Source organism: Trichoderma breve, chromosome 1 (genome assembly GCF_028502605.1).
Source record: "Trichoderma breve strain T069 chromosome 1, whole genome shotgun sequence".
NCBI classification, from domain to species: domain Eukaryota; kingdom Fungi; phylum Ascomycota; class Sordariomycetes; order Hypocreales; family Hypocreaceae; genus Trichoderma; species Trichoderma breve.
The window spans coordinates 3212194-3234316 of record NC_079232.1 but is presented as its reverse complement, the minus strand read 5'-3'; the positions used below and the strand labels follow the sequence as shown (position 1 = coordinate 3234316).

General features: G+C 51.5%; 3 protein-coding genes across 3 annotated transcripts; all 3 read right to left on the bottom strand.

The window, feature by feature from the left end:
- Positions 1-986: 986 nt before the first annotated feature.
- T069G_00997 (uncharacterized protein) lies at positions 987-3176 on the bottom strand (the record flags this gene model as incomplete). Its single annotated transcript, XM_056168207.1, has 1 exon — positions 987-3176. One exon carries the CDS (start codon positions 3174-3176, stop codon positions 987-989), a length of 2190 nt encoding a protein of 729 aa, XP_056033523.1.
- A 1861-nt stretch (positions 3177-5037) lies between these two features.
- On the bottom strand, positions 5038-6692 carry T069G_00996 (major facilitator superfamily domain-containing protein; the record flags this gene model as incomplete). Its single annotated transcript, XM_056168206.1, has 3 exons — positions 5038-5279; positions 5356-6040; positions 6105-6692. 3 exons carry the CDS (start codon positions 6690-6692, stop codon positions 5038-5040), a joined length of 1515 nt encoding a protein of 504 aa, XP_056033522.1.
- Positions 6693-12468: 5776 nt separating this feature from the next.
- Positions 12469-16186, bottom strand: T069G_00995 (rasGEF domain-containing protein; the record flags this gene model as incomplete). Its single annotated transcript, XM_056168205.1, has 4 exons — positions 12469-13401; positions 13498-15561; positions 15626-15735; positions 15778-16186. The coding sequence occupies 4 exons, from the start codon at positions 16184-16186 to the stop codon at positions 12469-12471; spliced, it is 3516 nt and encodes a 1171-aa protein (XP_056033521.1).
- Positions 16187-22123: the final 5937 nt, after the last annotated feature.

The following is a 22123-nucleotide window of genomic DNA, read 5'->3' as shown; positions in this document are numbered from 1 at the left end:
ATTGTCTCGTCTCGTCTCTGTGTTCGCTTCAAGTATCCAATTCACTCAAGTCGATATCGAATCGAAATCTGCAGTGGCAAAGGGAATCACCGGCGTTTTTAAGGAAGAAACAATTCTGATGCCCGCTGCCCGATTTCCGGAAGAATGCGGTCCGCCCCTCCATTTGCCTCTGCGGCAGGCACTAAGAAACTAGCACCTGCATGAGCCCCGCCTCCCGCAGCTGCAGCTGCAGCCCAGCCCGGACTTGCCCAATGCGGCAATACCCTGCAATCAATGCGAGATGCGAGATGCCCTTCCGATGGGCCTCACATGCGATGCAATGCAATGTACTAGTAAAGTCCGGAGTCCGGAGTACATACATGTCGGCATATGCACATAATACTCGTACTTGCTCCTGGACAACACGGAGTCCGAATCAGGGAGCTAGTATTACATTTCTTACTATTATTACTACGGAGTACCCTGTGACATTTGTTACTTGACATGGACATCGAATGGTTCCGATCTGACAAGAGTCGCCACCAAATAACGCCTCTTTTTAACATCTATACTGTCACTGGTAAGCTTAGTCGTAGTCGTACATTTCCAGTCAAGTATGACTCAAAGAACTCAATCAGACATCTACTCAATCACATTCATAAGCTTATTCGATCCAAATTCAATGCGGAGGTTCTTATTTAGGTTTTGCAACTTTGCCAATCTCTCTAAAGATGAAAATACATGAAGCCAAAAACCATCCATCCAAAGATGCGTGAGATATCCCCTGACGCCGACCTTCTATGGTCCTTAAAACGCTTAACCATTTTATCAGCAATATTTTTCTCTTTTTTTTTCGTATGCTTCTTTTCACCCTGCTGAGCCAGCTCTAGCCCGAGCTATTACTTATAATTCCAAGAAATTAGACATGACATCTCTCCCCTTACCCAATCGTACTCCAACCATACAACCTCCCCTCCATCCACCTAATTCGCCTGGACCAACATTCATTAAAACGCATTCTTTTCATTGTAGCCATCATATGGGTTGTTGCTTCTCATGCTCGGCTTCGTTGGGCTCGCACCGTAGACAAACTTCTCGTTATTTGCATCCCTCGCTGAATTGCTGCCCCCAACCGCACCCGAAGAAGAAGAAGCCGTTGGCTCCCACGGGGGTGGCGGGTCTCGAGACCAAGACGACCGCGCAGAAGGCGCATTAGAAGTAGGACGTGCATTCTCCTCCTGCGTTGGGTAGCGAATGCCTCCCTCCGCACGGCTGCGCTCGTCCGTGTGCAAGCCCACAAGGGTCTGAATCACACCAATCAAGACAACAATCACATACACAAGGAAAATGCCCAGCGAGATGAGTGCCTCCTGCACCAGGCTGCTATGCAGCCAGTTGGTGACGTGGTCGACGGCTCCGCTAACCTCATCGGCGGATGCGGATGAAGGCGAGGAGAGGAAGCTGTGCAAGCCCGAATCGCCAGCCAGAGAGCTGTTGGCTCCCGCGCTGAACGTGTCGTTGGGGAAGAGAGGCAGGTCAACGTGAGCGTGGTCGTGGACCCACGTCAACCCCTTTTGCACACTCTCAATCTTGAGCCCAATGACACAGTGAAGAACCGACTTGATGGGCCCCAGAAGAATAGTGCCGTTGAGCGCAGCGTCCAACCCTTCTTGCATCTTGTCCACAAATACGTTGATTGTATCGTTGACCGCCTGCGTTGCGTTGCTGACGTAGCCGAGAAGATCATTGTTAATCTCGTCGTTGAGATCTGTAATGACACCGTTGGCACTCGCGGCCCAGGAATCAGAAACGTTCCGCAGGCTATCGACGACGTTTTCCGCAAATGCCCCGACTTCTTGAGTCAGTGCGGGCGTCTTCTGCTGTACAGACTTGAGGAGAATGTATTGGCATAGGCATGCAAAGAATCCAGAAAGGGCAAGCGACAGGACGAACAAGGCAGCCGGCGAGGTAGCATATGCAATGCACCAGCGGACCAGAATCTGCTTCTTGGCGCTCATATTCTTCGTGAACCGAATGCCGTATGACGCAGTGTAAGGCCGAGAAGCGATGTAGATGACGTCCATCGGATCCTGCTGACCCTGGTTGACGAGTTTGGCGTGCTGCTTCTGCTGTCGCCAGCGACGAATCTCCAGCCACGCCATGGGAATCATGGCGCCCACCGCCACCAAGGAGAGAATAACAATGAATGTCACGCGAGCCTTGGACACCATCTCCTGCAAGTTGGTGAAGAACCGGTTCAGCGAGTCGTTATCAGAGCAGAACGTCAGTTCTTGCAACTCGGCACGAGGGAAGGCGCTTTTGTTGAACTCGTAATTGCCATAAGCCTCGTCCAAAGCTTCGCGTAGCTTCTCAAAGGGATACGAGATGGCAGTCTCGGTCAAGTTTTGGACCTCCTCAAACGTAGGGAGTTTGTCGTTCAGCTCCTGAACGCCGCTGACGAATCCTGTCGAATTCAGCTGGAAGTCCTTGAGCTCGTCGATGGGTTTCGTAAAGTTGACTTTGGGAATCGCCGAAATCAAGCTGCCAAAGACTGAGTCTTCGATGCTGGATGTCATGTTTGTGATGGCCTTTTGCAAGGAATTCGCAATCTTTGAAATGTCAGTGACAGTGCCGTTGATTAGGTGGTTGAATGCCTCTGTCGCATCCGCGGTGACGTTGGCAACAACATCGAGGCTCCCGTGTATCATAGCCGTGACAAGACACGTGTATGTGGCCGTCAAGAAGTTGATGTAGAAGATGATGATGTTCTCGACGCCGCTAATCACCATATCAAGCAGCTCCACCATGCCGTGGACGCTCTTTTCGACACCCAAGGCAACAAGCTCGTTGACTCCTTGAGAGAGATAATGAGGCATGGAAGCCATGGCGCTGCCTACGCCTTCGACTTTGTCACAGGCAGCAAGAGCCTGCACCTCTGCATCCGCGAGGTTCTCTCGTAGCTGGGCTATCAGAATGACGGTGCGAGCCAGGACAATGATTAGGAGGACAGTCCACCGGTTGATCCATATCTGTGAAAGACGGGACCGAAGACTGAGATAGGGCGTGATGTATGGAGCCGTGTCTGCGCGCGGCTCTATGGATCCTTGGGGTCTTGACGGATCGAAGGAATCGACTCGAAGAGTCTCTGGAACATGAGGGAATGGCGGCGGATTTTCGCCAATTTGAGTAGTAGACATCTTGGGCCGATGGATGCTGAAGAGTAGAAATCGTGATATATCGAAAGAGATGAAAGATAGTATTCAAAGTGGTAATGAAAGTTGTGATGCTCGTTACGGCCGGCCGCTGAATATAAAAAACCGAAGGAAAGTAGTAGTAGAAGAAACAAGAATACCGACGAGAGTAGAAGAAAGATGTAAAAAAGAGCGCCCAAGGGAAAAGGAAAAAAGATTGTACCAAAGGAAAAATAGACAAAAGAGACTGAACAGAAGGAAATATTATAGCTATTCACTCATCATGATTCAATGACGCGAAAACCGTGAGGACAAAGCCTTTAAGAACAATAAGGCGCAGCGGCACACGACAATAAGAAATTCACTGCAAAAGAGGGGCAGAAGTGAACGGCAACTGACACAATCATGTTCGGCAAACAAGGATCAAAGCCGAGCGCATATTTTCGCACACAGACAGTACTTTGCAAACATGGCTTTTCTTTTTCCCAGTCGGAGAGATTCAGAATAGCTGCCCGGAGGCCGTCGATTCGACAAGAGATGCTGCATCTGCCATGCTGCATGTGGATCTGTCTAAGCGCCTGTCAAGGTCTGTGTCAGCCAGTCACAGCTCGCGATGCTACCGCAACAGGCACAACCTCAGACTTTGCGAGACCAATTCAGATCTAGCCAAAAAGGCCGTCATTCATGATCCGCAGCAAGGGTTGCCGTTTGGTTTGTTTTGGCGCGCAGCTCATCAAGGCCAGCCAGGGATTTGCTTTGGTCAGGCAGCAAACACCGAGAAAAGCGGCGGAAAAGAAGAAGCGCCCACCACCCAAAAGCCAGACGAAACACCGCCTCTATGGCGACAGCAATGACGTAGAGAGAAAACAAGTTGACTGGCCACGCGTGAAGCTTGGCAAATCGAAAAACGTTTCCCGCTCACCAAAATGCTCCGAACATGGCCTCACGAGATAGCACCCAAGTTGCCTCCCAAGCAGCACCACGTCACGAGGAACACTTCGTATTCAGACGCAGCATCACGGACAAATTTCCCTCTCTTTCCATCACGCGGTTAGTCACGTCACTCCACAAACGGAGTTTGCAACACGTAAAAAAACAGAAACGAGGATATCTTGATCATCAGGTTACCCACGAATAGCACAAGAATTTGGACTTGGAACTTGTAACAGCGGCTGACAGCTCTGGTCCAATGGATAGCCGCGCAACAGCGTAAGCAGAGCTTATGTAATGCTCTCAGGCGCGACTCTGATGAGCGGGATGGAAATTGTAGGACGGGCTCTTGGTAGCACTGACTTGGGTCTCAAGTCCAGTGTTTCGGTCATTTGAGCAAGTTCTTCTATGGGAATGTTCATAATACTCACCGCTTCTCAAGTCTAGAAGAAGAGAGCTCGAGAGGCAGCGGGCCCTGCTATAACCGCCCAACAAGCGCTGGCGAAGCGCCCAGTGTATCGACCTCACTTACACATACGAGTACATGTAATCAAATGACCAAGTGTGCTCTCGCGCGAATTCTTCTGCCTATTTATACATGAGACTCGCCACGCTGTTTCTCTGTTAGAGTATTTACTCACTGCTCTAATTCACAACAGCCCGCCACGGTGCATCACCGCCTCTATAACAGCGATTAGACACCATGAATTACTACGCAATCACATACAGGGCCTAGCAAACATTGCAATTTCGGATGAGAAGATACTACACAGCAATAAGGTGCTGTTCATATTGAATTTAATAGGGGAATAGAAGGCTTGTATGAAGCCTTTGCATTAAATCATTTAAATCAGGAGCATATTGTTCGAAAACGCTTCACAATACATTCACTCCTCCACTCGACCTCTTCGGGTCCATTAACCGCCCACTGTAAAATTTAAACATCAACGTCCTTGTTGGCACCAACAACGACATCCTCAATAGTCTCGTCGGAGAACTTGAGATCCTCCTCGATGGAGACGTGATCCTTGATCTTCAGGAAGACCACAGGGGCGGCCAGAAGGAGAGATCCGGCAAGGACACCCCAGGTGGCGGCGAACATGGTCATGTAAGGCGTGGCAAGACCGTCAAGACGCCAGAAAATGGCAGCACCAACGGACTGGAAAGACTTGTAGAAACCTATCATGACCCAGTTAGCAAAAGACGTCCACTTAAAAAACCTTGAAAAGCCTGCGTGAGGATTTAAAAAACTTACCAGCCATGTTGGCAGTCTTACGACCAGAGTTGGACAATGAACCCATCCACCAGTAGATGTTGGTCTGCCAGATAGCATCGTAAAAGCCGTAGAAGAAGTACAGGAACATGGGGCCAATGAAGAGCTTGCCGCCATCTTCCCAGTCAATCTTCTGAGATTCGTAGTCGGGCTGGGAAACGACGGAGCGAGGGGGCTGCATCTTCTGCCAGGCATATCCACCACCCCAGATGGCAAAAGTGAGGACGAAGAGGAAGACAAAGGAGGCCTTGGCACGGGTGCTACGGCTGACGCCAGTGTAATCCAGAGCGAAGCCGTTGATGACGGCACCGATGATCTGGGCGAGCCAGTACAACAGGTTGTTGAGGGATCGGGTGCGGATGTTGAAAGCGGCGGCGTTCATGTCGTTGTTCTGGTAGGTGTAGAAGATGTTGGAGGCAAAGAACATGGGGAAGAGGAGGAGAACATAGGGAGCGTTGTACAAAGTCTCCCAGAGACCCTTGAACTCAGAGGTCCACGAGGGGTTCTTCATCAGGACGATCTTGGTGCCATCCTCACGAATGACCTTGTCAGCGTCAAGCAGGAAGAAGCAGAGGACCAAGCCGAGGAACATGAGGACGATAAAAGCAGCGTAGGTGCCATCGCCGACAGTTCCACTGTGGCTGTGGATGTTCTGAGCAAGAGGAATCTACAAACGCAAAGTTAGTATCAAGGAGTGCCCAAATTCAAGTACATGGGAATAAAGGACGTACCAGAGAGCCAATGACGGCACCCAGGTTGAAAATGATCCAGAAGGTGGCAATGTAGCGACCCTTCTTGTCCTCAGGAGGGTAGGACATCATGACAGCACCCTGTGCGGTCCAGAGCAGACCAGCGCAAACACCAAGGAAAGCACCGGCGAAGATGACGAAGCCAATGTTCTTGTTGTGGTTGTAGCTGAGGAAAGAGGCGCTGTAGATGCAGTATCCGAGACCACCAAAGCCGAGAGTGAGACGGAGACCAAGACGGTTGGCAAAAGTACCGGAGAAGAAACCAACGACGGCGAAGGTGCTGTAGAGGGCGACACTGGAGTGATCCTGGGCCGTGGGGTCGACCTGACCACCACCTCCCAGACCAGTCAAGGAGTTGTACATGCCGGGGCAGAGGAAACACACGAGAGCGACCAGCACGAGCTGGACTCTGGGCGAGGCATAGTAGAGCTCCCTACCGAAGATCTTGTGGCCCTTGTAAATCCATCCGGCAGGCCGGTCATGAAACTCGTTCTGGGCAGCCGCATAGGAGTCGACGGGGGCGACATCCGAAGTGGCAGGCTCCGCAACGTGCTTCTCATCATCAGCCATGGTGACGAACTGGCTCTTCTTTCCGAATTGATATTCTGGAAAGGCTTTTTTTCTTTTCTGAAAATTGTCGAAGGGGGCCTCGTACTGATGAAAGCTCAGTAGAGGTTGACGCTCAATGGGAAACGGAGCGTTCTGTCTGTGGGCGCGTGTTCCAGTCCGAAGCCGTGGAACCGAGGCGACAATTGGGAGCGGACAGTGAAGAAAGAAGGCTCAAGCAGATCCAGAATTGAATCCGGGGGACCTGATGATATATGAAGGCCGCGCAGATCTGACGGGCAATGCTTGAAGGGTAGTATCGGCAGGGCTACCCCATGGATCCCAATTGCTCCAGGGGACGGTACAAACAAAGCCAAGGTTGCTTAGCTAGCCCTCGAGCAACCACTTGCAATTGCTAAGTGCCAAGTGGATGGACGGATGGACGGCGAGCGCTAGGTTGGTGCGGAGACAGACAGGCTGGGGATCAAGGGACCACAGTCACACCACAATCGCCGTACTCTTTCCCACAGGCAGTACTTGTTACGATACGATTCCTGCACGCGGATCAAGGTGTGAGTGCCCCGTACTCCAGTACTCCAGTACCTGTATGTAGGTACGAGATAGGAGTCCGTAGTAGCGGCGGCAGCAAAAAAGTAACACAGTACCTACTTTTGCTTGGTCCGTAACCTAGCCTCGCCAAGTGCATACAACGTGGATCCCGGGGCGTTGGTAGCAGCCAAGGGAAGGGCGGCCAAATACGCAGAAGGTGGATAAGACAAAGGTTGCATCACAAGCTACGTGACAATCAGGAATGTGGGAAGGGCGCTGACTAGTGCTCGTACAGGCCGGTAGTACAGGTATTACGGACGAGAGTCAAGTCGAGTCGACGAGATACGATAGCGAGGCAACGGGAAGCTTAGCCAGAGCCAGAAATAACAGAGACGACCGGGAAAAAAAAGAGGCTTTGCTAATAAGCTTTTTTCTCCGAAAACGGTGTGCGGCTAATCGCTAGCCAGATACGATACGAGCGAGACATGGCATTGACTGATTGGCATGTGGTCTTGTGTTTTTGACCGACAAACACGACATTCTGCTAAGAATAGACATTCTCTTTGTTATCCCCGAGCTCGGAAGGATTTCATGACAAGTAACGAGGTTGCTGCTGATTATGATATCGAGATACGGGCATCATCCACGCCCTCTGACAACACACGGATGGATGGATGGCATAATACGAAGCGACCGGCTAGGCAAGGCGAACAAGCGGCCTGCTGCGTCCACTCCGTATCTCAGGCGGAAAAAAAGTCGTCCGTCACAAGACAAAAGAGGAATGTATAGACAAAGAAAAAATAATAGAGGGGGGAAAATAAGAGCAAAGAGGCCAGGGTCTGGCCACGCCACGCTACTGTCATGTTTTTTTGATGAGCGAGGATCCGTGAGGTGGAGCGGCGCCACTCGGCTATGCCGCCACAACAGCACGCGACTTGCATGAAATGCCAGTGAGTCGATTCTCATGAGAAGAGATGGGAATAGCATTTTGCATGGAGGAAGGAATACTGTAGGATCGAGAAAACGTGTGTACCATAACGGTTGCCGGAGGGGAAGGAGGAGGGCTATCACAGAGGTACCAGTACTCAGCACAGACAGACATGTGTAAACTGTATCCAGGCAGACAGACATGGGGTGGCAGATAGCAAGCAACCTTTTGCCAATCTCTGCAGATTGGACGCCTCTGTTGGATTCCAGCAGCGAGCGCCGGGGCACCGTACATTGGCCCAGAGTGCAATGCAACCCATATTGCTCTTCCTGCAGTGAGGTTGTGATTCCACCAAACGACGCCCTTGCGACCAATGCGTGCTAGCAGCAGATCTGCGCAGACCTGCACTCTTGGGGCAGGACCCGAGCAAGGGAACAAGGGAACGTTCTTGAGGCCCGTCCTCCCCACGGCGTGGCTTTCTCCTTTAGATTCGGAGGGTTTTAGGCTTCTGGCTGAGGGTGTGGTGGCATGGCTTCAACGGCTTCATTGGGTGGCGTCACAGTTTCGGTTGGAACAGCCATCGACCGGTTCTGCATCTCCAATCCCCGGATTCCACACCCCATGCCCTGTTGAGTCAGTGTACAGTACTCGTATATACGGCGTACGAAAGTAACGAGGAAAGCATCATGTCATTTTCCCTCGCTTCTCGCCGGCCCTTGGCTTTCTCTCGCCTCCCAGAGACCGGTTTCGACAGCGATAATCCCCTAGCCGCCTCACAGGCTCGCCACGCTACCAATCTCTTCCTCCTCCCCCGTATCGACGGTTACTCTTCGTAATGCTTGGCCATCAGATGCACAGACAGGCACATAAGCTGAAGGGGGGGGGCCACACCCAGTCATCAGACAATGTTCCTGGGAAAATGATTTAAAACAGAAGCCCTCTGGCAAACCCCCCGGCCTCACCAGCCAAAGGCTCTTGTCAGCTCGCGGATGAAGGCCCGAATGGCTCCAGCAGCTGGTTGGTCTCTGGCTGTCCTGGCCCAGATGCCCAGATCGAGGCGTCCGCCACCGCCCCCAAACGGGCATTAGCGGGCTGGGCTGACAGTCCGCGACCCTTTGGTTCGCTTTTCCAATGGGCTAATCAAGAGATGTGCCGTGGTCAAGCTCCAGCGAACTGCGCCTGAGGAGGGAAAAATGTCCGGGGCGGGGCGCGCTTCGGCATGGGAGAAGACAAAAGATGGATGAGAAAAGCGGCTAGACGCTTGACAGAGGCTGGAGGCTGATTCAGGGCACAATGGAGGCGGTCGCTTCTTCTTCGGGTATCAGATCCGTTTGATTCACCCACAGCAGGTGAAAGACCCAGATTTCTAGCACCACCATCTACGGTATCTTCCCACTGTCCTCGTGTCTAGGACATGCTATTCTCGTTGCGATACGGACACTAATACTACAGTACAATGGCGAGCTAGTCGAACGTGAGAGTGAAATGTCTGGCATCACCCACCAGCACCTCCGAAATCCTTCTCTGGCGCTTCTCGATCGCACCAACGCCGCCACAGCACGCTTGCCAAGGGCAAATGGGTCACCCGCCTGCGAGAAGCCGAAGCGCCATTGACTTTTCTGTGGCACAAGAAGCAAAGGAGATCGTTTTTAAAGTTGGGTCTACTCCATCCATGTAACGTTCCCTCGTCCCGTCTCTCTCCATCAAGCCATCTACGAGTTAAGTAGTCATAGGGGTTAGGGAGCCTTGCCGGGTCCCTCTCTCAGCTGACTAACTTTTACGACTTCCAGAACCGAGCTTCTGTGATCCGTAATTTCCAACGACCATGAATCCGAGATCTCGCTCCGCGATCAGGGAATTCATTCTCAGCTCGGTTCGTCAGTAACCGCTAGAGGCTTGTCCTCCTGTCAGTTGACGGGATGAGCCAATGTTACAAGTATATGCAACTGCATGCAAGCGAGAGAGATTAGCCCCTCCCTTCCTGTTGGGCATCGCTGCGCCAAGAGCTGGCTCGTGACAGTTGAACCAGCTAATTACTAAATTCGAGGCCAACAGAGGATTGTACCCTCCGCACTCATTGCTATCGCGGGGCCCCAGCTCTCCCCATACCAACATGTTTGGAGAAAGCTGCAGTGGTACGACTAAGGACCTGTATGGAGTAATAGCAGTAGCCGCAATTGCGTGTAGAGGTACCTGTAATAAGTCCAAGCAACCGAGGCTCATCACCAACATAAAGAACAGCAAACCACAAATCCCTTGGTTATATTCCATCTAATACTCTCATCCAATCTTTCACTCTCTTCTTCTTTTGGGCATCAATCTCCCTCTGTCAACAGCATCTTCACCAAAAACTCCCAGAACTTGCCTAGCCGCGATTTTCTGTCGCAATACCCACCTCTCCAGCGCCACCCACCACCCACCACCCAGATTCTAACCAGTGCAAGCTCTGCATCTCCGAGCCAGGGAAAGTGATCCTACACATGCACGCGCTACTGTACGGTTATCATGTGGCGTGGCCCGTGATTTACGGTATCTCCATGTACAAGCATATCCATACTGTAGCAGTGCGAGTGTATACAAGTACAAGTACCCAGAGAGGCTCCGTACGGGGTCCTCGGTAGCCGTCAACCTGGGTTATCTAACAATCTAATTCCTGTACTGTACACACCCTCTGCCGCTCCGTTCACATATGGATCTGGTCCATATAGCCAAGAAACTAGTAGTTCTAAAGAAATGTTACATCCGCCTCAAAAGACCAACAAACACACACGAGTATACTTTTTTGTACATTACGTACACGCCACTCGAAATGAACGCACCATCCAGCAGATACAGGTAGATAGAAGATAGCAAATGATAGGAAACCACTCGTAAACGCTGCTGTAATTGTCGATTCCAACCCATAAGATAGATCGAACATAGGTTAGATAACAAATAGATTGTCCATGCATGGATCATCATCTCTATCTATCCTCTCAATCCTCACAGCTTATCTCCCAAGCACTCACTCACTCCCCTTGCCGATCCGTTTTCACTTATCAACTCCAGCTTCCAGAAAGCAACAATCCCAGAGTTCCACACAACCGTTCAAAGCACGTTACCTAAAAACCAAGCCCTCCTCCTCACCTACCCCGTCTCTCGGCGCCCAGATCTCACACGTTTGATTTAAGGTTCCCTTCCCCCGGCCGGCTGGCGCTTCTTGCTTCCGAGGGGCCTAGGCCTAAGCCCAAGGCGATACCCCAGAGAGACAATAGAACAAGGCTAACATGTGGCCAAGCATTTCGACACGTCTCCATCTCCATACCCTTTGTCCTTGTTCCAATGTACTATACGTTCCATCCCACCATCTTCACTTACATGGCCCTGCGTTTTCCATGTCCGCCATGTGCATTGGGTTACATCTTTCATGTGCATCGCCATCTCAGCGCTGCCTCGCTCCTCGTGACACATGCTTAAGCGCCGATATCAAGGTTACCAAGGTCTAAGCTAGTACTCGTAGCTTGCAGTCTTCATCATGGATTCTTTCAGCTCCTCTCTTGTTTGTTTACTAACATGATATCAAATTTCGTTTCTCTTTACTCTACCTTGGTTTAATTTGCCATCCGATACAGATTCTAACTCCATGTACGCAAAACCTTCCATGCCCACAGCGCCCACCTCATCCCTTCGTGACGCCGTCCCATGACCGCTTTAGCATGTTCGCGTTCCGCAATTCTTCCCAATAATTCGCAAAAAAAAGGACAGATCATGTATCATCTCAATCAATAGGACTTGCTCAAAAATTAGGCCCTTTTGTGTTCCAACGCCCGTGCCACCCGATATAAAACGAAAGCAGTCACCAACTCCAGTACCGCCACCCCGTCCCAACGAACGAATATCAAGAAAGAAAGAAAAAACAAAAAGTTATATCATGTAACGAGGCATTAAGAGCGAAATAGCACACCTCCACAACTCTCTCTCGTATTCAATAAACCCCATACATGAGGTGAACGGTCACAGTCGTATGTTCAGAGGACCTTGTCTGGGGCGAAGCCCTTAGTACCGTTATAAGGGCCCTTCTTTGTTCGCTCGCTCTCCACCACAGCAGAAACATAGTCGCTCAGATATATATGAGTTTGCAATGCTGATCAGAGCCCAAAGGCTAAGCTTTTGCATTTCAGGAGTTTAAAGAGAAATTAACCAGAAACAATGGCGGGGTATCAAAATCAAATGTAAGTAGCTTTGTATATGTGCGTGGAGACCATGTAGAGTTTTTGAGAATGTCGTTCCCTCCGGTGGCCAATCAAGATTCGGGTGGAGCAGGGGTGAAAGACAAGAGCATTTTTATGAAGGCGTCGAGCTCTGTCCACTGCGCGTCATCCAGCCAAAAAGATCGGTTCGAGTAGAGGTAGAGGGGGCTGCTAATGTCGCAGCTGCAGCCGGTGGCTCGGAGTCGCGTTTCAACGATGATTCGCGAGGCTCCAACAAGAGACTCTTTCGATAATATGTCACCTGAACATTCCCCTGGTCTCCTTCGCGGATGAGCTGGAATTGCGCGGATAGCCATTCCTGCATATCAGGCAGCTCCGTCAACCTGTATGGGATTTGGAACCGCTGGAGCTCGCCGATAATCTTGGCTGTCCGAGTGTGCTTGTCAAAGTTGACAACAGTCAAGCCCTCCACACCGTCTCCCTCGGTTACTTGCTTTGTTGACGCATTGCCAATATCGACAAAGGTCAAGTCAGTCAGATACATGCCTAAGAAAGGGAGACAGGGAGGAACGTGATTTTGCAGCTTGGCGCGGAGAACTTTGTTGTTCTGCCCCGGCTCTACAATGTCCTGTAACTGGCGGAGGCTGTCTTTCCGCTTCTGTGAGATCGTATCCCAGGTTTTGCGCAGGCGGCTAATGGTGCTGCTATTGAGGGTGCAGATGATGGACATCAAGCCATCGTAATTGTTGAGCTCGAGGAACTGCTGTGCAATCTTGATCCACTGCTTGATGACGGCCGCACGCTTCTTGAGTTCTGTATGATGAAGAATCGTTTCGGCAACCATGTTTGATAAGTCAGTAGATAGGGAGGACATGGCTTTGACGTTGGGAGCATTGACTCCGCCCTTTTTCATCCACTGAGAGGCCAAAAGCTCTTCAGGTAAGATGGAGCAGAAAATGTTCATCTGCATAATGGTCAACTGACGAGCGAGCTCCAGCGGATCAAAGTCGAGTATGGTTGGCGAAGCGCTGCCAGATTTGAACGACTGCAGCATGTTCTGCTGACCCTTTGAAATGATGGAAGAGGGAAGAGGCTGCTCCGTAGGCACATATTGGCCAATGGCCGTGCTTGTCTTGCCCATAGAAGAGACAAGCCGAGGCACCAGCGCGCCTTCGCCCGACACACGATTAGCCAGTTCCAGCAGTCGGGAGCCGGCAGATGGTAAGACGGCATTCAGCCGATCCTCTGCAAAGGGGATGATAATCGCCAGTGCTTCACGGTCAGCGTTATCACGCCAGTGCGATTCAAGCCAGCCCTTGAAAGCATTATATACTCGCAGGCGGACGGGGCCTGAGGTTTGTGGTGATTCCTCTGCGTATTCGAATCGATCGATGAGCGCCTCCGTCAACTGCACGGGGGTGCAAAATAGCCTGAAGGTCAGGAAAAATGTTGAAACGAATGTGGCATCGGGAGTTGCCTCATGTGTGGTCAACCGTTCGACCAATGCCGGGAGCGTACCACCTGTCACTTGACCTTCTTTGTTGAAAACTAACTCATGTGCATACGTCTTCATTAACAGTTTGGATTCAGCTTCATCAGCTTCCTCGGTGGGAATCGAGTGAATGGAGCTTCCCGTAGTGCTCAGCTCAGATATAGAAGGTTGGCTCCGGGGAACCATTGTATGATCGGGAGTAGTGGCGCGTGTCGAGGTCTGAGACACCAAGCTGACTTCTGAGTCCCGGCTCATGTATGTTGTGCTGCTTCCAGCACTGGAACCAGCCATGCTATCAAAGGAGGAATGGGGATCCTGGTCCCGGGCAGAGCTGCTTTCGATTGTGCTCTGATGCTCTCTGGGCATAGGAGTAGTGGTAAGCTTTGGTAGTTGGGGGAGTGTTCGGCCAATAGATGTGGCAGAAGATGCTGGGCTGGATACAGTTTCTTCTGCTACCGAAGAGGGCCGGGACGTCTTGGGAGATTGATTCTGGGGAGTGGACTCTTCGTCAGGCTGGCTGTCAGGGACTCGGGGCAGCGGCTTGTCAAGTGCCACTACGCTTGGCCGTCTAATGGAAGAGCTTATTGAGTCACTCGTAGTATGAGCAGAGCCAGCAACGCTAGCAACCTCAGATCTCTCCGCCAATGATGGGGTTCTCGAACGTGTTGTAGTCGCATCGAGAATACTCAAATCCAGTTGCAGGGCGTTGCCATCAGACTCGAGTTCAAAGTCTCCTGTTCTCTCAATTACGCCCTTGGTTATGGCAACGCATTCACCAGCTGCTCGCACACAGCTTGTTGCCGACATTAGCATAATTTTGTTGTCTTGTGGCATAATGATATCCGCTCCCTCTGTCTCCGCGTTCGCTAGAGTATCTCGAGCAGCAAATACAAGCTCCTGGATACGCTCAAGCAGGGATTCCCTTGACGTTACTAATGCGCCAATCATGGAGCTGCTTTGCGCAGAAACAGCGTCGACAACGGCCAGGAGTTCTCCTCCAGATGTGGCAGACAGCTTGATAGCAGTTGTAAGCTCAGGCCGTGACTGAGATTGCAAGTGCAGACGCCCAATAAATGAGCCAAGATGGGAGAGGAATGTATCATGGTTTTTGCTGAGACGCTCGGATACTAAATGGTGAGGACGGGAAAGGGGTGATGGTCCAGCCAGTGACAGTCGGTGGGCCATATTTGCAGAGAGTCGGTTCATGCTAACTTGAGAGTGCCGGCGGGAGTTGGTGCCAACCTGGGCACTCAGGGACGATAGTCGCTTACTCCAGTGGTTGCCTTGGGCTGGTCGACTTAGAGTTCCCGTCTCTGTGGATGTATGGGAGACGGCGTCTCCAGCAGTTGCAGCGGCAGAAGCACGGTCATCCGTAGCCGTCCGTGTCTGCTCGCCAAACACAGCCCTATCAGCGGGAGGTGTAGGCGGAACGCACGTTTCCTCAATCACTGGCGCCAGAGTCGTCGTTAATGAAATGTGAGCTCGCTTATCATCGTCCATGACGTCGAGAAACCGCACTCCTTTGGTGACAATTTTGAAGGCCTTCAAAATCATTTGGTCTACGACGTCATTGATCTCTTCGGGGAAATCCAATGCCACCAGTTGAAGTTCCTGGAGGCGCTTTGCCGTTTTCACGAGGGAGGAAAGTTCTGATAACAGCGACTTGCGACATCTCCGTAAAGGCTCGCATCGCTCAATGAGAGTGGATTCTCGACTTAGGCATTGAGTACGCTCCTACATGTAGCATGTTAATTCTGCGCCATCGCCTGTCAACTTGTGGCAACATTAGACGACTTACCAGTAAGTATCGCACTCCGCCAATCAGGCCCTTCATAAAATCTTGGCTCTGAAACATGTGCCCTTCGTCAATCGTTGTAATACGTAATAGGTCCCAAAAATTAAGCAGTGCTTTGAGAAGATTGCGCATTTCCTCTGGCTCGTACGCCTCACAATAGTTGGTTGGAAGCCACCCCCTGGCGCCTGACGCCAGCAGCGTTCCATCTGCCCAGCCATTGGTGTGAATCGAGTGAACTAGAACAACATCTCCCTCATCCAGTGGCAGGGTGACGCTAGAATCACTCATTGCGAGAGTAGGCTCAAAGGGATAAAAGGCGCGGAGGAAGTTGTGGAAGACAGGCGGTATATGGGACTCTGGCCGAGTGGACAGATCCTCTTGCGAGCCATAGGGAGTCACAGGTGGCGTCATTTGGGAGCCAAGACGTGAAGCGTCCAAGTTTGAATCGCCTTTTGGCGTCTGGTCGTGCGAAGAAGAGCCATTACTGGCGTCTTCAGGCCGAGACTTTGTGAGCTCCAGGGGAGCCACCTGGAGGCTCGCTCGCATTCGATTGTCGCTCAGCATTACAGAGGCCAAGGACACTAGTTGTTGTTCAGGTCATCGGATGACAAGTCTTATGAATCCAGGTCGGGGCGAGTAATATCAGATACGACTGGGCCGCGTCGAGTCCGGAATAGTCACAACACACAAATATCCAATAGTTGGGAGTGGCGGAAGTCGTCTCTGTCGCGTGGATGGGACGGTGCAATGGCGGTAAACAGACGGTCGTTGTTCTTGCGTGTTAGGGTTAGAGTATCAGAGGCAGAAAGGTTCTTGGTGTGTCAGACAGGAAGATGATTTGATGCTTATTGGAGCAGTCGAGTTAGTTGTTGTTCGTGGCGGAATCCAGTTGCGACGGCCTGTATTGTGTGGTGTCACGGGAGGATGGAGAGCGGGCAAGTAAGCAAGTGCCTACGTAGGGCTGCTCCTGCTGCTCTCCAGATCTGGAGTTCCGCTTGGTATCGTACAGTCTAGTATCTAGTATCTAGTACCTAGATTGCCCTGCGTCATCAGCAATTGAAACCGCACCATGCCTCAGCGATCGCTGGTTCTGTTGTGGGAAGCAGTGCCGGGCCGAGTCTGGAATGAAAGGAGGCCGTGGGAGGCGGGAGGCGGAGCCGAGGAATGAACAACAGTCATTCGCCCGGCAGCTTCCGTGACAACACACGAAGGCGCACGAAGGCGACGGGAATGGCGGAGGCGGGCAGCAGCGGGCAGCAGCTCAAGGGCCACTCTGCGATCTTTGTCGCCGCCTTACGCAGCCGCAGCAGTCATGCCGTGCTGGCGCTGGTGCTGATGCTGGTGCTTGGGAGGCGGGCTGGGGAGGCGAAATAGCGGCAGGGCTGAAGCTACAGGAGAGCTAGCGGACTTACAGGACGGACGATTCGATGCAATGCAATTGACGCCGCAATTAGCATGCGTAAGCCGAGTCGAGCGGTTCGTTGCAGAGCAGAACTCGGTGCTGACGGCCTCAGGCGATCAGATCAGTTCAGTGGTGGTGGAATCGGAATGCGCTCGACATGCAAGGCGGCGATCCGAGACGGGCAGCGCACGAACAGGGTGTCTTGGCTGGTTCAGGTGCTCCCTGGCCTTTGCTTTCGGGGGCTGGCAGCGTTCTTGCTCCAGGCGAGAAGGGGCACGGGGGGGAAGGCCACGCTGAGAGTGCGGAAAATGAGCCCAGAGACGCTGCAGTGGGTTCAGCCCTTTTTTTTTTTTTGCTCTTCCCACGTTGATGCCTCGCGCTTGAGTACTCGCAATTATCGTGCACACTCTCTCTAGCTGTGCGACTTTGTACTTCGTCCAGGTATGCTGCAGGTATGCTGGCTGTTGATTGGCGCTTGTCTGCTGTGTTCTTGCGATGCCGGCGGCTAGCTGACTGGTTCGATTGGCCGCTTTCTATCTCTCGTCGCCCGCTATCACAGAGGCTCGTCCAAAGAGGTGGGCGCTTTGCTATCAAGCAGCGTTCGAGGATGCCCAACACGAATCGAGAGAAAGAAAAAGGTCAGACAAGCGGCTCTTGTCTGGTCTGGGGAGGCTGCTGTTATTGAATTGGAACCGCATCTGGCGCCAACCGTGCTGGAAAAGCTGTTCGAGCAACTAATATTGGGACTTGTTCTACCCACCCAGGTGTTCCTGTTCCGCCTTGCCACCAATCACTCGCCCCTTGGTCAATCCCATCACCACTCCAAGGCGTGGCTGTCAACTCGACTCGTATCCACGCCCCTAGATACATGTCTGATACTGCCTTCGTCACCACATGCTCAGGTCTCTCGCCAGGGTGACAAAAGTGACAGCCAGGCCTAGCTGGATGGCTCCGGGGGCAAGGGAACTACCAAGCGCCTGCGCTAAGAGGGACAATCCGCAGGGGTTCTGGTGGACTGCCAAGGACATGAGCAGGGATGGACGCAGGGGACATGCAGACGTCTCCTCCGGCATCACAATGTGGCCCCGGCTGTCTGTGGCCCATGCTCTCGAGTTCTCCCCGTAGCACCAGCAACTAGATGTCATTGTGTCCCGAGGCGACGGGTGCAACGGTCAGGTCAAACTGAGACTCAAATTGCCCAACTGATTGCGGTAATACGGCGCCTCCGCGTCATGGAAGGCTATTCTGTTCATTCTGTTGCCTTGCCTTGCTCAGTTCTCCGCAATTCGATGCCAGATGAACTCTCAGACCGAGTTGGAGTTCGTCTGACGTGTATCCTCCCTACAAGTTGCTCCGCGCGCGTCCAGGGCACATTCAGCAACCCTGATGACCACCAGTACAGAAGCTAACTTGCGCTCCGTACTCCGTACATACTGCGCCACAGCACACCCAAGAGGTTATTGCTATCACATTGATGCTGCAGGGAGGCATTGGTCAAAAGTCTGAAAACCGGATGCCATCGCGAACCTCCTTGAATTACCTCTGCAGCGTTGGAAGCGGCCCCTTGAGGACAATATTCTCTCCCTTTTGCTGCGCCTATATGTCTCATTAGCTTTGCGCACATTCGTCCAAGAGGCCGCCATTCAACAAGCCGTGGTCCCGGTTCAACTACTCTCGTCGGCTCCAAGAAACGAGTACGGCTTCGTATCGCATTTCAAATCACTCACCTACCCATGACCGCTAGTGGCAACTAATTTCTATCATTTTTTGTCAAGAATGGCCCTCAATGAGATATTACGAGTTTATCATACTGCTAGCCCAGCATGGAGATGCATCCAACTTCTATTTCAAGGTCAGCCACCATCATTTGGGCAACGTCAATTGTGGTAGGGATATAATAGAACAAGCCGTAGTAAGTCGGGCAAGCTAATCAAGAGACTCGACTCACCAGGCTGCTGGTTTCAATTTTTAGGAGGCAAAAAGGAAGAAAGTGACAGGTTTATTCGGGCGGTTGTTTCAGCTAACACGAACCAGCCTTGCGCATACAAGGACATCCCGTTCATATGGTTCACCCCCAGCCACACATGTTCTGAGACAGCTGAGCCGCATACAATATGATTTGGCTGTCTTATCTCTTCCGCCCGTAAGGAGAGATATTGCTGCGTTCAATATTGAAAGTTTAAAGGGAAAGTCGAACATTTGAAAGGCACCAATAAGCGAATTTCAAGGCGCCTGATCATCATGTCAGCCCAGCAGGTCTGATTTATGATGCATCGCAGTGCGATTTCTGACCAAACTGTGCCATCCCCAGTATTCTAGGTTCGTTCGCCAGCGTAGCGGCCCTCTGCCATGTCACGCATATCATACTACTACGCCAAACACGGAAGATCTCTATTCACCAACAACGGGGACAATCTCATCCCGATATCCCGGAACGATACCTGTCCAAAAAGTTCACGACCCCGAGGCCACTTCGGACTGGTATCCCCTCCCGACCAAGAGTCTATACTCGTATGTCGGCATCATCGGCATACTACACTGAAGTCTTTCAAAGGCACTACAAGTACTACATACAATGTACAATACCAGGGCAAATCTAATGTGGCATTTGTCAGGCATCATTCATCACTCCATGGCAGATCCCTCCTCTCCCTGGTGTGACGACATCGCATCAGCTCTCCCACTACACACAAAGGTGCTAGGGGAAAGCTCATGACACACGCCTCACTGGGTGGGCTAGTCCGAGGACCAAAATGCCGCCCCGCCCGCTTAGATTCTTCTCATTTCCTGTTCTGTTTTCCCCATCAAACCTATTTCCGGCTTTGGCTTCACCTTAACCCATTGTGGCTGTCCAGAACCAGAGTCGACCCTGCCTAAATTTCATATCCCCTGCTTCTGGGCGGGGCATGTGAATGGCTATCCAGAAGCGAACGGCTTCAGGGTCAAGCCAGAGGCACTAACGTCTCACATCTTGCTTTGTAGTGTCCCTGGCCTAATCCACGTGCAAGGCTCGTGGAAGCATCCAGTGTAGTGTGGAGGTCGAGCACCTCTATTATTTACAGTGCTTGTACGGAGTACGAAGAACACCAATTACAAAGGTGTGTTGGTTTGCTTCTATTCTCGTGCTTGCGACGGCGGTTTAGTGCCTGTTGTCTTTCTCATTTCATCTCTCAACCCTTGGAAGTCCTTAAGTCGACGGCGTGACCGATGCTAGTATATGCCGTGGTATCTCCTCAAATCTCCCAACAGCATCTGAATTTCTACTCCACGCTCTGCAAAGCGCGATACGTAGAAAGAAAATCCGACTCCAGGTCTTGGCAAATGAATACTAGTTCACAGACATACCTAGCTATACGATTCATGAGCATTATTAAGTGCTTGTGACGCAGCTTACTCGGCACAGATCATCGGCACTGCTCGTTATAGTTGCAATGGTATGTGAATGTCAATCAACTCCCGCCCGCACCAGATCTACGAAGGGTCAGGCCCGCTGTTGAGGCCGGCCCCCTTGGTGCGGAGCGTACTCCGTAGCAGGTGAGAACGCTACTTCGAACAGGCCCTGTTGTTACTATCGCGTCTCTGGTGTAGCGTGTGCGAGCGGCATCGGGCGTAACGAATCCGCATCGCCGCACAGCTTCACTTACGGCACTGGGTACAGAAACCTTTCCATGCTAGGACAATAGCAGTGAAATGTTAATTATAGGTGGGCCGACGTTGGTTTTTTGAGCAATATCGGGAAACTGTTGCGCCATGAGACTGGCGTTGAGAACCCATGTGAAATGGGCCGATTTACAACCCCAAAAACACTAAGTGCCAGGAGCTTTGTTTGATATTACCCACAGCCTCAACTATGCCTTGATATCAACCATGAATATTGTGAATCAGACAACAGATATAGTATTTTTTGAAGGGCAGGTTCACAAACTAATTTAAACATAAACTCTGAGCCGTATTTCGTCCTCAGCTGTCGCTCAGTTAACTCAATCTAAAATATGTATTCCAAGGTTCTCTTGCCGGGTAGGCCAGAACAGGTATCGTAGAATCCAATAGTACTTGATACGCTAGATCAGCACTGTCTTTGTCTGGATGTGGGCCTAGCCTCAGCCTCAGCCTCAGATACACGCAATAACGCAACTATGGGCAACTATGGCTTGTGCTAGTACATACCTAGATCATCACTACGAGAAGATATCGGAGTTGCGAAGATAAATGCTTGGGCTGGTGAGCTGGTAGAAAGACTCCGAAGGAGAGCTGTGCACCTCAGCTTATCGATTTCGGAAGTATATCCCAGAACAACTCAATATTGAGCTCCCTTAGTACTCCCTACAGATGGATCATCTCAGTGACGCTTCGAATGATGCGGATGGACCCCGTTGAGCACAATCCTCTTTCAATTCTCTTCCGTTTTGTTTTCAACTCTTTACAGCACATGCCACGAGAATATTATGTACATGGGCGTTGTTCTGATGTGTCATGTCATTTGCCCAACCCACTGGAATAGCACCATGTCTGACATCGCACTTGTTATTTCCACAAGCACAGGTGCGCAATCCTTAGATCTGGGCGGGTTCGGGACAGGCAACCTCAGCCTACCCCCTGAAGCAACGCCACCGGCCACACGCCAGAGAATAACTGTCCATACGGATGGCGTCCCGTCTTTAAGGACCCCCATGCGACGAGCTTGGGCAATTTTCAGGTGGCGTCGTTTAGTGCTGTCGAAGTTTGGGGCCTGGGCGTTTGGGCGTTGTAGCCCTGCTCGTGTGCCGTACCGCAGCGCGGAACGAGACGAGACGAGTCTGAGTCAATCCGGGAGTAAATACTTCTTGGGGGCGGAATATTTTACATTGCGGACGGGATTGAATTGTGTCGACTGCACTATGGGTTTGGACGGGAAAAAGCCGGACAGATGAGAAGCCGCAAGATGTGTGTTCGATGGTACCTGGTTCATCATTTAAGATCAGATCCATCTTGAGATTGACCGTTAGATGAGATGAGGCCTCTCAGCTCGCCAAATCTCTTCGGCCTACAGCTCAACTTCCCCGTACAAGTTGAGTCTTATCGGACAAGGGAGTCATTGGACTAACAATCGAGCTAGAGCC